The sequence below is a fragment of the Loxodonta africana genome, chromosome 10, assembly GCF_030014295.1.
Source record: "Loxodonta africana isolate mLoxAfr1 chromosome 10, mLoxAfr1.hap2, whole genome shotgun sequence".
In the NCBI taxonomy this organism is placed as follows: domain Eukaryota; kingdom Metazoa; phylum Chordata; class Mammalia; order Proboscidea; family Elephantidae; genus Loxodonta; species Loxodonta africana.
The window spans coordinates 12,150,028-12,166,607 of record NC_087351.1 but is presented as its reverse complement, the minus strand read 5'-3'; the positions used below and the strand labels follow the sequence as shown (position 1 = coordinate 12,166,607).

Here is a 16,580-nt window from a genome sequence, read left to right as displayed (position 1 = left end):
ACAGGAGCCCATGTAATCCTTATGATGGCTCAGGAGTTGGAAAAAGAGGATTATGAAGGGTTGAGTATCAAAACCAAGATCTACCTGCCTAGATGACTTTGAGGTGATCCTTTGTAATTTTTAGATCCTGTGTCCATGGAGGGTTTCCATTACATGTGCCAGACATTGCTCAGCTATGGCTAAGCATGTGCTTTTGAGCAGTTGGTATTTTCACATCAAGGTTCCTAAAATGGTTATACTTCTATTATCCCATAATACTACTCTTAGGAATTTTTTCCTAACAAAATTATTAAAAAGAAGAAAACTATATGCAGAGACATTCAGTGCAATATTGTTTTCTCTATCAAGAAATTAGAAAATGACCAGCAATGGAAGAAAAGTTGAAGATATAGCCACGTGATAAGACCATTAAAATTATAAATACTATAACAGCATGTAAAAATATGTAATGCTAAGTGAGAAAAGGATGCAAAATTATATCTGTCTTACAATTAAAGAAAAATCTATGTGGAGTATGATCAAAGACTAAAAAGGAACACAGAAAAAATTTACAGTCATTGAGCTGGAGTTATAAAATTATGAATTTTCTTTAAAATACTTTATTTCTTCAAATTTAAAAAAATTAATAGAATTTAAAGAAAAACGTAAAAGAGAAAAAATAGTGATTTTTGTCTAATTGAATAATTGCCAATTTCATCTTCTCATTTCCCTTTCTGTCTTATTTTTTGGCTTTAACAAAGAGAAATTTATTTTCTCACAGTCTAGTAGGCAAGAAGTCCAAATTGAGGGCGTCCGCTCTGGGGGAAGGCTTTCTCTCTCTGTGGGCTCTGGAGGAAGGTCCTTCTCAACAGTATTCCCCTGGACTAAGCTCTATTTTTTTAAATTTTGTGTTTTTTAAAAATTATTTTTTCTTTTTTATTAAGTTAAAATTTACATAAAATGGACCATCTTAAAGTGCAGTCACCACCTGTCTAGTTCTAAAACATTTTTACTCCCCATTCCTCCATTCCCCCAAAACTAAACCCGAACCCCTTGCTGTTAAATCTATTTCGACCCATTCTGCCCCCCCCGCCCCCCGCCAGTCTTTGTTCTGTCTCTGTGGGTTTGCCTGTTCTAGATATTTACACAAATGGCACCATGCAGCAGGTGGCCTTTTGTGTCTAGTTTCTTTAACTTAGCATAGTGTCTTTGAGGTTCATTCACACTGTAGCATTTATCAGTACATCATTCTTTTTATGGCTAAATGCTACTCTGTTGGAATCATATTCCACAATTTGTTGACCCCCTCGTCCACTGACGAACATTTGAATTATTCCCACATTTTGGCTGTTATGAATAGTGCTGCTGTGAACGTGCAAGTACAAGTATTAGCTTTGAGGATCTGTTTTCAGTTCTTTTGGGCCTAATCCTAGGGCTGCTACTGCTGGGCCATCAGTAATTCTATGTTGAACTTTTTGAAGTACCACCAAACTGTTTTCCTCCTCCATATTTTTTAAAAAGGAAGGTATTAATTGCAAAATTGAAATAGGTCATCTCTGAGGCCCCTCAGAACTCTTAACAATCTCCACTTTTACCAGTCCAAAAAAAACCAAACCCACTGCCGTTGAGTCGATTCCGACTCATAGCGACCCTATAGGACAGAGTAGAACTGCCCCATAGAGTTTCCAAGGAGCGCCTGGTGGATTTGAACTGCCGACCTTTTGATTAGTAGCTGTAGCTCTTAACCACTACACCACCAGGGTTTCCACTTTCACCAAGGCAAAGGAAACTTTCCAGAACGTGGTTTAGGGGCAAAAGGTAGCCAGAAAAAAAACAAACTTGTTGCTGTTGAGTGGATTCCGACTCACAGCAACCCCATAGGACAGACTAGAACTGCCCCGTAGGGTTCCTAGGGAATGGCTGGTGGATTCTCCTCCTTTGCCACCAGGAGCCCACAAAGGGTAGAGAAAGTGCTTAATTATCTATTACTGTGCTTTTCTTTCTAACAAAAGAAATGCGTTTTGATGGTAGAGACTACAGACGTGCTAAGATAAGAAAACAAATCATCTCTAATCTCTATCCGTTGAGATGCCCAATGTTAACTTTTGGTATATATTCTCTACAGTTTCTCTGTTTATAGACATATACATGAATTGAATTTGTCACACATTTGCAAGGACCAGACATTACAGACTGCATACTCAGATGTGCATAAATGGAAGTGGCTTCCCATTTGATTTTTTTTTTAAGAGATTCTGTTCAGTTAGCATTCTACCAATAGCAGACTCAAGCTCTTATACTCTCTTATTCTCCCTAACTTTTTATTTTGAAAAATTTCAAACGTAGAAAAAAGCTGAACGAGTAGTAAGTGCAATACACACTTGTATACCCTTCACTTTGTTTCACTGATTATTAACGTCTTGCCACATTTATCTGTCTTTTCTTCCTTCCTTCCTCTGTCTGTACATACATGTGTGTGAAAAATATATATAAATACACATGCACACCACAGTTTTTTTTGCTAAATCATTCAACAGTAGCCCCAGATATTAACCCCTAAATATTTCAGCTTATAACTCCTTAGAAAAAGGACATTCTCTTATATAACCTCAACTTCATGATTATACCCCAAAAAGTTAACATTGATTCAGTTATACAACATCGGAACATTCAGATTTCCCCAGTTGTCCCCAAAAGTCCTTCACAGCTGTTCTGTTCCTACAGCCCAGGATCCAGTCAGTGCTCACATACTACACTTGGTTGTTGGGTGTTTTTAGTCCCTTTAATTTACAGTAGTCCCTCTCGCCTTTTTTTTTTTCTTTGATGACATTGACATTTTTGAAGAGTTCTTGCCAGTTGTCTTGTAGACAGTCTGGGTTTATCTATTTCCTCATGATTAGATTCAGGTTAAATATTTTTGGCAAGAATACTACATGGGTGATGTTGTTTACTTCCCACTACATGAGGTCAGAAGGTACAGCCCCACAGAAATCAGCTTGTTTCATTATTGGTGTTGTGAAGCTTTATCACCTGATTTAGGTGGTTTCTGCTAGGTGTCTCCATTGTGGAGGTTCCTAGGTTCCTTTTCCCTTTTGTAATCGTTACCTGTGGGCTGATTCTTTGAGACCAGGTGAATATCCTCCCCTAGCAACCTTTCAGAAACCCTGGTGGCGTAGCGGTTAAGAGCTGTGGCTGCTAACCAAAAGGTCGGCAGTTCAAATATACCAGGTGCTCCTTGGAATCCTTATAGGGCAATTCTACTCTGTACTGTAGGGTCGCTATGAGTCGGAATCGACTGGATGGCAGTGGTTTTTTTTTTGTTTTTGTTAAGCAACCTTTTGCCCATTAGTTTTAGTTTCTGCACTTTGGTAGATGATGCTTTTTCAGATATGCCTGCCTCTCACATATTGAATCTACTCTCCAACAAAAATAAAATAAATTTAGTATTCGTACTAACCAAAAAGATACTCTTCCAAATCCACTTAATTTTAACTTAATTTGGATCAATTTTGAAGTTTACTTACACAAAAGGAGGAGAGAAAATTTTCAATTTCAGTAAGTAGGTTACAAGTCTGGGCATTTAATCACTTAGTCTATCCATTAGCATTTAAGTTAAAATAGTACAACAATTTTTAGCTTCATTGGCCATTTCCCTTATGACTCATCAGATTCTCAGGCCTCCACCTATCCCGTAGCAGTGGAAAGCATGGCCCCTGTGGTGCCCATGGGGTTTGGTGTCTCTAAGAGGACTTTTGAGGTTCTTGCTTTCTTCTCCACTCAGAGTCCTGGCCATGTGTCATGGGGTCATGTACAAGCAGCTCTCAGCCTGGATGCTTCATGGACTGCTCTTGGACCAGCACGAAGAGTTCTTTATCAAACAGGGCCCCTGTTCTGGTAATGTGTCTGCCCAGCCAGAAGAGGACGAGGAGGACCTGGGCATTGGAGGGCTGACAGGAAAACAACTGAAAGAACTCCAGGACTTGGTGAGCACAGCAAAAAGCCTAGCCAGCTCCTGCCAGGAGTCAAAAAAATCTATAGCTCAGTGATCTTTTAGTGATCCCTTCCCAGCATCTTCCATAAACAAATTAGATGTAAACACTTGGCTTTATCTTAACTAATGTGAGACTGCAAAATAGAAAACACATTTGTGAGATTCCTTGTTTTCCTTTTTCCCATACATACATTTAAGAGGTTAGTAATAATTCTTATCTCTACAAGATATAGGTACCCTATAGCTTTTAAATGTGGTTTGGAGTTTTGATTGGACTCCTAAAGTCCTGTATAATCCTCATTCATTTGTTAATCCTATTATAACATTTTATTGAATGCTGTTATGTGCCAGACACTGTTAAGAACTGTGTAGACAAATAAAATGTTACAGTAGTGCCTGTCCTTAAGGGGCCTCTCGTTTAGTGGAAGATACAGAAAAGTGAACAGTTATGTTGCTATGCACTGAGTGCTCTGAAAAGAGTGAATGTGGTTGTTCCTGGAACATAGTCTGTTACAGTTTCCTCTGTGGCCTAACCTGTCATCTGTCCTGGAGAATGTTCCATGTGCGTTGGAAAGGAAAGTATACCTGCCTGCTATTGGGTGGAATGTTCTGTATATGTCTGTGAGGTCAAGTTGGTTGATTTTAGCATTTAGATCTTCTGTGTCTTTATTGAGCTTCTTTCTGGATGTTCTGCCCTCACCAAAAGTGGGGTGTTGAAGTCTCCTACGATTATTGTGGAGCTATCTATCCTGGAACATAGTCTTAGAGGAACTACCAAAGGCTCTTTGGTGGAATATACATCTAAACTGCAAAGAGCTTGGGAGGAGAGGGCAAGAAATATTTCAGGCAGAGGGACTGATGTGTATAAAGATAGAGAGGCCATGAAGGACATGGCTTATATGGGGAACCGTTAGTAATTCAATTAAATGGTAGTGTGAAGGCTGAAATATAAAGTGTAAGGGGCAGAGAGGGGAGAGGGAGGTGGAAAGAGATGAAGCTGTTAAGCAGAGACAAGATCATGAAGGCCCTTGTAAACAATGGAAAGGAGTTTAGACTTGAACCTGGACAGAGCTGGGAGCCAGTGAAGAATTTTAGGCAAAAAAATAACATCAGATTTACATGATGGAGAAATCACTCTGGATGCTATGTAGGGACTCACTAGAAAGAAAATCAAGACTGGGGGCAGGTAGGTCAGTTAGGAGACTGTTGGGAATATTTAGGTGAAAAACAGTACTGCCCAAACCAAAGCTAACAGTGAATGTGGAGAAGAGTAAAAGGGTTTGAGAGCTGTTCAGGAGACAAAATCAGCAGACCCTGGTGAGTGGTTGGATATGGGTCAGAAGGGAAGAGTCAAGGATGATACCTAGGTTTTGCCTTCAGCAGCAAGGTGGGTAGTGATGATATGGAATGTGTGTAGCAGCTATTGGGGGAAAGAAGATAGGTCCAACTGTGGATGTGTTGAACTCATGAGAGCAATGTAGATTAAAGACAGAGACTTGGGGGCAGCAGCATATAGCTCAGGAGTTTTTCACCTGGCATCCATGGGTGACTTCAGAAGGTTCTGTGAAATTTTGTTTGCACATTTGTCTGAAAAGTCCGTAGTTTTTATAATGAGATATCTGCGGTCATTAAGCTACAGAAGAAGATAAGATTGTCTAAGGAGGGTATGCAGAGTGAGAGGAAAAGAGGCCCTGGGCTGGTGCCCTGAGGAACACCATCCCTGAAGCCCAAATCAAAAAGGGCAAACAGCAGAGATCAAAGTCAGGGGTATTTTGGAGCCAGGAGTTCTGGGATGGAGCTAGAGAAGGGTCAAATCAAGAGCAAGTTAGGGCACGGGAGGGTCCTGAGTGACTGAGGCACCATGGGCTTGGTCAGTGGTTCTCACACTTTGGCGTTCGTCAGAATCACCAGGACCACTGGTTGAACCAGAGACCGCTGGGCCTCCTCTCCACGTTTCTGATTCTCTACATCTGGGGAGGGGCCGAGAACGTGGCATTTCTAGCACGTTTCCACCGTGTCTCACAAGATCCAAACACGCTGCATTTCTAACGAGACCCTTGTACCTGGGAAAAGTCAAGACCAGCTCTCCTTGTACGATAACGGAATTGAGTTCCAGATGAGTGATTCCTTGCACAGCTTTTTACACAGGTGGTAAAGGCAGGATGAGGACTAAAATCCCCGTGTTAAAAAAGGCAGCCCGCTGCCTGAAAATTAAATACAGCTATCCAGCAGTCGGTATGAGTGGGGATCGGTTTGATGGCAATGGGTTTGGTTTTTGTTTTTGTCCAATACTGGTGATTTAAGAATTGTGCAGCTTCAGATTTAAAGTCCCTCCTTCTAGGAAGTATAAGTCATGGTTAGGAGGGAGAGTTACTGGATGCTTTCTGGCTTTCCTTTGCTTCATCCTTCATCTCTGATTTGGATTATCTCCTTGACCAGCGCCTAATTGAGGAAGAGAACATGCTGGCGCCATCTCTCAAGCAGTTTTCCCTACGTGTGGAGATTTTGCCATCCTACATCCCCGTGAGGGTGGCTGAGAAAATCCTCTTTGTTGGAGAATCTGTCCAGATGTTTGAGAATCAAAATGTGAACCTAACTAGAAAAGGTAGGAAACTCTTGCCCAATCTCCTGCATCTTCAAAGGCTCTTCTTACTCAATACTGAGTGGTCCAGCAGTCTGCCTGGTCACAGTGAGCAGCTACCAAGATTTATGTGGTCAGATTAAAGCACAGCCGTGACATGCTTTCCTGAGAGGCAGGTGAAGGAGCCGCACCCTCTCCAGAAAACCTTGCCTGTGTCAGGCACTCTCTGACTTCCTTTGACGGTGCCTTCCTGTTTGGCAGGATCCATTTTGAAAAACCAGGAGGACACTTTTGCTGCAGAGCTGCATCGACTCAAGCAGCAGCCGCTCTTCAGCCTCGTGGATTTTGAGCAGGTGGTGGATCGCATCCGTAGCACCGTGGCTGAGGTTTGTCCTGCATCTGACATTTTTTTAGAAAGAAGATGGACGGGTTCCCCAGAAATTGAGTACTTGGCTTTTGTTTCTTGTCGTGGTTAGAGCTTAGCTTGTTTGAGAGAGTTGGGGGGCAGAAAGGAAAGAAAAGCATTGCCTTTAATAATAGAGGCAGAACTGCCTTCGTCTTCTCACCTCAGACAGCGTGACCTTTATCAGCAGAAAGACATTTCATTCTGTCACTGTGCTTTCTTCTCCTTTTCTGCCTTCTCTCTCGCTCTTTTCCTTTCTTTAACGTATGACTGAATGTTGAATTTTACCAGGTGCTTTTTCTGCATCTGTTGAGATGATCACATGATTTTCTCCTTTAATCTTTAATGTGGTAAATGACATTCACATTAAAAGAATTTTTAAGTCATACAACATAAAACTCAACATTTTAACCATTTTAATGTGTACCGTTCAGTGGTTTTTGGTATATTCACACTGTCGTGCAGTCATCAACACTGTCTAGTTCCAGAAAATTTCCATCTCACTTTTTTTTTACGTTAAACTATCCCTTCATTGCTGGGATTGACCCAGCTTGGTCGTGGTGTATATTCTTTTTTTCAATATATTTCTAGATTTGTTCAGAACCTTTTTTTTTTTTATTGTGCTTTAAGTTGAAGTTCACAGCTCAAGTTAGTTTCTCATACAAAAACTTACACATTGTTATGTGACTCTAGTTGCTCTCCCTATAATGTGACAGCACACTTCTCCTTTCCACCCCGGCTTTCTAGTGTCAATTCAACCAGCTCCTGTCCCTTTTTGCCATCTCATCTTGCCCTCAGACAGGAGCTGCCCGTTTAGTCTCGGGTATCTACTTGAGCTAAGAAGCACACTCTTCACGAGTATCATTTCATGTTGTATAGTCCAGTCTAATCTTTGTCTGAAGAGCTGGCTTCAGGAATGGTTTTAGTTCTGGGTTGACAGAGAGTCTGGTGGCCATGTCTTCCGGGGTTCCTTCAGTCTCAGACCATTAAGTCTGGTGTTCTTATGTGAATTTGAATTCTGCATCCCACTTTTCTCCTCCATCAGGGACTGTTGTGTTCCCTGTCAGGGCAGTCATTGGTGGTAGCCAGTCACCATCTAGTTCTTCTGGTCTCAGGCTGATGGAGTCTCTGGTTTATGTGGCCCTTTCTGTCTCTTGGGCTAGTATTTTTCTTATGTCTTTGGTGTTCTTCATTTTCCTTTGCTCCAGGTGGTTTGGGACCAATTGATGTTATCTCACATGGCCGCTTGATAGCTTTTAAGACCCCAGACACCGCTCACCAAAGTGGGATGCCGAACATTTCTTAATACACTTTGTTATGCCAGTTGACCTAGACGTCCCCCAAAACCAGGGTCCCCAGACCCCCACCCCTGCTACTCTGTCCCTCAAAGTGTTTGTTCGTATTCAGGAAACTTCTTAGATTTGGTTTAGTCAGTTGTGCTGACTTCCCCTGTATTGTGTGTTGTCCTTCCCTTCACCTAAGGTAATTCTTGTCTACTATCTAGTTAGCGAATACCCATCTCCCTCCCTCCCCACCCTCGTAACCATCAAAGAATGTTTTCTTCTGTGTTTAAACCTTTTCTTGAGTTCTTATAATAGTCGTCTCATACAATGTTTGTCCTTTTGTGGCTGATTTCACTCAGCATAATGCTTCCAGATTGATCCGTATTATGAGATGTTTTGTGGATTCATCATTGTTCTTTATCATTGTGTAGTATTCCATTTTGTGATTATACCATAATTTGTTGATCCATTCGTCCGTTGATGGGCATCTAGGTTGTTTCCATCTTTTTGCTGTTGTGAATAGTACTGCAGTGAACATGGGTGTGCATATATCTATACGTGTGACGCCTCTTATTTCTCTAGGATATATTCCAAGGAGTGGGATTGCTGGATTGTATGGTACTTGTATTTCTAGCTTTTTAAGGAAACGCCAAATTGATTTCTAAAGTGGTTGTACCATTTTACATTCCCACCAGCAGTGTATACGTTCAGAGCTGTTTTTTGTACAGGGTTTTCATTGTAATAAAATTTTATCCTTGTTTTGTTGATTCTTTTTACAGCATCTCTGGAAGCTTATGGTAGAAGAGTCAGACTTACTGGGTCAGCTGAAGGTAACAGCTATTCAACTCTTAAAATGATGCTGGTGGGAAATGGTTGTCATTTGCCAGCCTTTCCTGAGACCACAGGTTGCCTATACCCAGACTTCAGGAGTGATTTCATATGTCTTTACCCAAGTGAGCAAACTATGCCTAACACTACAGATCTATTATAATACAAAGATTTGGGTGTATATTTTCTCCAGGCATAATATAATTGTATTGCCATTGAATAAATGATGCCAAACATATACCAGTCATCCTGCCTTGAGGAATTGTTAAGGATGCCTCCTTTCAATGCCAAAAGGCTGTATCCTTTTGTAGGTTGGGCTCAGACTGATGAGGTTGGAAATTTCATTATACATGTAATTCCCTTAGGATAGTGAGGAGCTCCTGGTCCTGCTGAATTGTAAATTGAAATTCTTTCCTCAGATCATTAAAGACTTCTATCTTCTGGGACGTGGAGAACTGTTTCAGGCCTTCATTGACACAGCTCAACACATGTTAAAAACACCACCCACTGCAGTAACTGAGCATGGTAATTGCCCTCTGGCCCTGAGAACTGCCAGCTTACTGAAGTCGCAGGGTTTTTCTTGGCTACTGCCAAGCCATCGAACCCTGTTCCACATAAGAGCAGCCTGGTGAGTTTCAGGACAGTGTTTCCAAAGATGGAAGGCCCCTTCAGGTAGGCTTCTCGCTGAGGTCATTAGGAACACCATCTTGGCAGTGAAGAGTTGGCGCAGCCTTTCAAACCAGGTATTGTATGTATCTCATTGGATTATACCCAAATCTGCCTTAAGGGATATATTGGGGCTGATTGCTGTTTGCAGTGTTGTATTAGAACTCTTTACGTTGTGAATGATGGAAACCTAACCAGAAGTAACCTTGGTAGAAAAGGGAAGTATGTTTGCTAGTGTATCTAAAACTCCAGTCAGATAATTGTAGCTGGGCCTCGGAACGACTGAAACTAGGAACTTGGATTCTACTAGCATTCTTTCTTTTACCATATCTTGTTTGTGCTTCTTCTATGCTCTTTGGTGGCCTTCCAGCCCCATCTAGAAACATGGCCACCAACAACTCCCAGAACACGCTCCATAGTGTCCTCTAGTGGAGGAAGCAAACCTGGTCTATCCAGTAGCAACTTAACAAATCCCAAGGAATGAGTCCTTATAAAAATTAAAAACTTCTGTTCATCCAAAGACTTTACTAAAAAAGTGAAGAGACAAGCTACTGCCTAGGAGAACATCTTTGGATACCATATACCCAACAAGAATCTAATAACCAATATATATATAAAACTTCAAAAACTTAACAAAAGACAAATAACCCAATCATAAAACAGGCAAAGGACTTGAATAGACATTTCACCAAAGAAGACATTCAGATGACCACCAAACACATGAAAAGATGCTCAGCATCAGTAACCATCCCACCCACTGCCGTCGAGTCCGTTCTGAATCATGGCAACCCCATAGGCTTTCCAGGGCTATAAATCTCTACGGAAGCAGACTGCCACATCTTTCTCCCACAGAGCTGCTGGTGCTTTCGAACCACAGGCCTTTCGGTAAGCAGCCAAGCACTTGACCGCTGCACCAGCAGGGCTCCTTCATTAGCCATCAGAGGGATGCAAATCAAAAGCCATCATTGAGATACCATCCCACTAGGATGGCTAAGATAAAATGACAAATCTTGGCGGGATATGGGGAAATTGGAACACTTATCCACTGCTAGTGGGAATGCAAAATGGTACAGCTGTTGTGGAAAATAGTGTGACGGTCCCTCAAAACACTAAAAATAGAACTACCATATGACCCAGCAATTCCACTCCTAGGTGTATACCCAAAAGACTTGAAAGCAGACAAAAAGAGACTTGTACACCAATGTTCATTGCAGCACTGTTCACAATAGACAAAAGGTAGAAACAACCTAAATGCCCATCAGGTAGATACATGGATAAAGAAAATGTGGTACGTACATACAGTGGAATACTACTCAGCTGGTAAGAGAAATGAAGTCTTGATACACGCTACAATATGGATGGAGCTTGAAGACTGCTGAGTGAAATAAGCCAATCACAAATGGACAAATATTTTATGAGCTTTTTTTTTTTTTTTCACTTATAGAAAAAGACAAAAAAAGGCAAATATATAGAGACCAAAGTTTGTTAGTGGTTACCAGGGGCAGGAGGGAGGGGAAAACGGGGGTTAGTAAAAATAAAAAAATGGAAAAATCACATTGATTAAGGGTAGAGTTGCACAGCCAGTTACTATAATTGCTGTTAATAAGCTTTACACCTGGAAAAAGTTTACACCTGAGAGAAAGTTTATTGGCAAAAGTTGTGTGGTAGATATATTTACAACAACAACAAAAAAGAGTAGCTGCTGAGACTACTTCTCTACAACCAAATACCTCATGGGATTGGTTCCTTCATTTGGAGGTTTAGTGTCATGGTTTCATGGACCATCTCAGTTAATTGCCCTGATAACATGTTTAGTTGTTCTATTCTACCCCCTAGTTCGTTTCATAGTGCCTGGGGCCTTAAAAGCTTGCAAGCAGCCATTCAAGGCACAACAATTGGTCTCTGTTCACCTGGAACAACAGAGGAAGGAGAGTCAGGAATAGGAGGAGGAAATGGAATGTGTGGCTAATTGCCTCCATGAATAACTGCCTCCTTTGTCTGCCATGACCCAGAAGAACTGGACGGTGCCTAGCTACCATTACTGAACATTTTGATCAAATATTCCATCGAAGAATCCTGATCAAAAGGGGGAAAATGCAGAATTACATATTCTTATGGACTTTAGACTTTCTGAAGCCATGGAGGGGGCTTGAACGCCTAAAACTATTGCCCTGAGATAATGTTTGAACCTTGAGCCAAAAATATCCCCTGAAGTCTTCTTAAAACCAAACAGTAGTTTACCTTAACTAGTAAAAAAAGGTCTGCCTTGAGCATTGTGCTCTTTTAAGAACTATCTATATGGGATCTAATTGACAACAGCAACTTGAAAGATTGGATGGGAACCTTAGATGGCAGTGAGTTGATGTTAATGAGGAACAACTCAACAAATGGTGAGAACGGTTGCACAACTTGAGGAAGGTAATCAGTGTCACTAAATAGTACATGTAAAAACTGTTGAATTGGTAAATGTTTTGCTGTGTATATTTCAACAAAAACAAAATAAATAAAATGTAAAGAAATAAAAGTAAAAAACAAAAAAATCCCAAGGAAAGGGATTTGATTCGTCTGGCCCAGATGATATGCTGTCAATCAATCACTGTGGCCAAAGAGGTCAGAGATGTAGGATATACCTCGTTGGGTAAAGTATCTACCTCTTGACCAACTGATGATCAATAAGATGACCATTCCTATCCAGACCACATGAGTAGAGTTGGGTAAGAATCATAACAAAAAAAAAATGGGGGGGGGGGGAGGCAAGGTGACCATTTTTCTCATCCAGTAGAACAATAGATATCCACGGTACTCAATTAGGAGCCCTGGTGGTATAGTGGTTAAGAGCTAGGCTGCTAACCGAAAAGTTCCGCTCCTTGGGAACCCTATGGGGCGGTTCTACCCTGTCCTACAGGGTCGCTATGAGTCGGAGTCAACTCGACGGCAGTGGGTTTGGTTTGGTTTTTTTTTTTTTTTTTGGTACTCAGTTAAGCAGAGAAAAAAAGGGAAGTTTATTGATTTATTACACGTACAATAAATTGATTCATGTAACTGAAAAGCCCAGAGGTTTGATGGCTGTATGCAAAGTTTGGTCTGATGACTCACATGATACCTTCAAGACTTGATCTCTTTCCATCTTTCACCTCTGCTTTTCTTCCCAGGCAGGCCTTCTTCATATGGTGGTAAGATGGCCTTCAGCAGCACCAAGTTTACATTCTGCTAAGTCCCTATTTGTTTAGGGAAAAAAAGCTTCACTTCTCTTTAGAGTCTGAATAGAGCTTCGTTGCTGAATTGGTCTGGCTTGGGTCATGTTCATGTCCCTGAACAAAATACTGGACCACAGTGGAATATTATGTTCCATCAGAGCACGCCCGTGTCACCCACTCCCCTAGAGTCGAGTATTGTCAGCCCCACTGGAACTATGTGGATTGTTCTGGGCACAACAGGAAGGAGGAACGAATGCTAGACAGGCAAAAGTAACAGGTGTCTACTACGTCCTCTATTCTTGTTAGGCAGGTAGGGGAGAAGCAGAAGCTGGAGGAGTCTGGGTTTGTTATGTAGCCAGGTCTTATCAGCTCCTGTGCCCTTTCTTGCAGATGTGAATGTGGCCTTTCAGCAGTCAGCACACAAGGTATTGCTAGACGATGACAACCTTCTCCCTCTGCTGCATCTGACAATTGAGTATCATGGAAAGGAGCACAAAGGTTTGCCATTCCTTCTCCTCCTACTGGTCATCACCCATTTTCCTACCTCGGCTTCCATCCACCTGCACAGAAACCATGTAATTTTGGACCTTAGAGGTGTTCTAGTCCAGTATGCTAATCTTACACAGGAGAAAAGGGAGGTCCAGAGAGCTTACATGAGATGCCCAGGCCATGTTCTTTTTCTGTCATGCTGCTGGAATGGTCCATATTTATTTTTGCTGTTTACCAGCCTCCAGACATTGAGGCTGAAAAAAAAATGTCTAAAAGGCCTCCCCAGAGGGAGGAACACTCACGTAGGAGTGTTCTTGCCCTCTGCCTTCATGCCCTCTGTGTTCTGACACTGCAGGCTTAAGTGTGCTCTCATCAAGAGCTGTTCACTTTGTTGAGGCTCTCATTAACAGTCTTGTCTTTTCTTGGCCATTGCAGATGCTACTCAGGCAAGAGAGGGGCCTTCTCGGGAAACTTCTCCCCGGGAAACCCCTGCATCAGGCTGGGCAGCCCTAGGTCTTTCCTACAAAGTGCAGTGGCCACTACACATTCTCTTCACCCCTGCTGTCCTGGAAAAGTGAGTATTCCCGAGTTTCTGGCAAATATTACCCACCTTGCTTCCAAGGGAAGAAGTTAGCAGGGATAGAATTGGTGGGAGCAGGATAGTCCCCAGCTAGTGTTTAGCGATCTGTGTGGATCAGAGGTTGCAGACTCAGATGCCATCCAGGGCCGGGCAGACAGCATTCAAAAGTGAAGCTGTGCACATGAGAAAGTAGGGAATGGTGGGCACTGGGATGAAACGGAGGGTGCAAGCTCGCTTAAAACCATCAGAAATTGAAAGTTTTTTAAAAACCATGATAATAAAATATTGCAGGCTGCAATATTTATAATCTCTAGAAGATGCAGTCTCAAGCACTACATTGAGAGTCTAACCCTTGATAATTGCATCAGATCTGACAAAGCTCCTCCCTAACTTTTGTAATTTTTTGTTGGTTTGCTTGGGAAAGTCCTCCTATCTGCTGTGGATTTTAGTCACCGGGGAGATGATCACCTGCTTACCCACAGGGAGAGGGAGCAGGGCACCCAGTCTGGGGGGATGCAATAAAGGAACTGGACCCAGGTGCTAAGAGACTCTGATCAGGTTTGTTCTTTCTTGGCCTTCAAAATGCTGTTGCTTGGCCCTGGTTGGGACACAGTGTCCCCAAACCATATGGGAACTAGAGCTGTAGAGAAGGGAGGTGGGAGAATACTTGACTGCTGATGGCCTCTGACTGAAATCCATCCCTGCACCATTTCAAGGGACTTCCCAAACCCTATTACTGGTTAGAGAACTGGCCACTGGCCTTGGGTGGAGGATGGAAACTGTCATGCTCAGTGATGCTGGAGAAGTGAAGAGGGAAAGCAAAGGAACAAAAGGGCCATCTCCTCTTCCAACTACCTCTCTTCATTTTCCCCTTTCATCTTCACAACCTTCTACTTTTTGAAGGTAGAGAAGCTTAGAATATGATAGACTGGGCATGAACTGGAAGAGATGAGGCTGGTTGAGGGAGAAGATTCTTTGGCAGGTTCAGAGCCCATGGCCCACCTAGGTAAGCTGCATGGATCTTGTCAGAGAGCCTCCAAAACTTCGTAACTCACAGCATCCCACAGGTGAACGGTCTGCTTAACACCTAACTTGATATGCTCTTAACCCTTTCATGACGCGTGGAACATACAGTACCCCACAAACTTTTTCCACCTCTCAAGTTTCTTGGGACCCTACTTTCCCCACTAAAAGTATTTGCTGCCCTGCAGTGGGAACTTATGTAATGGCCAAAGGTGAAAGAAATGCTCACTGAAGCAAAATAGCTGCGATATCAGGCTGAAATGTGAGGTAGTACATTCAGGAAGTGTGACTGGGTAAAAATTTTGTCTCTTTTGGCTTTTGTACCACTAGATGACCCTTGTAAGCATATTTATGGTTTCCTGTGTGATAGGGAACCCTGGTGAATTTGGTTTTGTTTTTTGTTTGTGTCATCTTTAGAAAACTAAAGATTCCCCATGTACCCTAATAGAAGGAGCCCCGCAATAAATCATGCCTCCCATGACTGATGAGAAAGACAGGCACCCACCAGTCATGGTGCCCGAGAACCCTCAAGGTTTGTGGTAACCGTGTAGTCCCACATTTTTCAAAATCCGTATTACCAACCAAAAATTTAAACACATTTCATTACTCGGCATGCTTCCGTTAATGAAAACACATAGTAATATTAAAAAAAAATTAAAAGCAGAAAAGCGGGTCTTGAAAGAGTTTTAACACCTTTGAAGAAATGGAGTTTAGGGTTGTTTTGTTTTATTTTTTTTTTTATGAAAATGGTCAAATATAAATAGATTATAACAAATTCCTGTGTACTCATTATCTTGCTTCAATAGCCATCAACATTTTGCTACTTGTTTCAGCAACCCCCTCCCCTTTTTTTTGATAGAGCTTTTTTCAGACATGCGATTTTACTCCTTTCAGTGGACAGTTCAAAAAAGGCATATTTTTAACATTACTACAATGCCATTATCACACCCAACAAAATTAATAATTCCTTATCTAATATCCAGTCTGTATTGAGATTTCCTCAGTTATCTGAAAAATGTCTTTTTATGGTTGAGTTTCTTCAAACCAGGATACAGATAAGGTCTACTATTTTGATATGTTTGTTCTATAGAGATAATTTCAAAAACCAGATAGAATCAGATTTTCTCCTGCAAGCCTGCCTAAGAACAGGAGGTGTATCACTCCTACCAGGGGTCAGCTTCTCTTCTCATGTGTCTTCTCAGTATGGGGTCTCAGCATTAATTAAGTCCCTGAGCTTGCCGGGAGGCAGGCGTTTGCCCCTCTTTGGGCCTCAGGGACAGAGAATAGGATTAATCACAGTCCTTGGTCCATAAAACCCAAAACTCTGGAATACACTATTATTGGTCTGTGCAAGATCTTCCTTCTTTAACACATACACAGAGACTAGCCATAAAACCACTTTCTAGTATGAAAATGAGAACACTGACAATAATGTCCATCTACCTTTGTGATGGAGTCTTGGTGGTGCAGTGGTTAAGAGCCTGGCTGCTAACCAAAAGGTCAGCAGTTCGAATCCACCAGCTGCTCCTTGGATACCCTATGGGGCAGTTCTACTCTGTC

The 16,580-nt window shown here is 41.9% G+C and overlaps 1 protein-coding gene across 5 annotated transcripts in view; it reads left to right on the top strand.

Annotated features, from left to right (window-relative positions):
• TUBGCP4 (tubulin gamma complex component 4) overlaps positions 1–16,580 on the top strand; it is a 38,199-nt gene that overhangs the window by 16,986 nt on the left and 4,633 nt on the right. For all 5 annotated transcript variants that reach the window (XM_010598391.3, XM_010598390.3, XM_010598392.3 and 2 more), the window contains 7 exons: positions 3,761–3,962; positions 6,410–6,575; positions 6,813–6,937; positions 9,017–9,067; positions 9,485–9,590; positions 13,319–13,426; positions 13,853–13,991. In XM_010598391.3, coding sequence (XP_010596693.2) covers positions 3,761–3,962; positions 6,410–6,575; positions 6,813–6,937; positions 9,017–9,067; positions 9,485–9,590; positions 13,319–13,426; positions 13,853–13,991 — 897 coding nt within the window. The remainder of the gene's footprint in view (positions 1–3,760; positions 3,963–6,409; positions 6,576–6,812; positions 6,938–9,016; positions 9,068–9,484; positions 9,591–13,318; positions 13,427–13,852; positions 13,992–16,580) is intronic.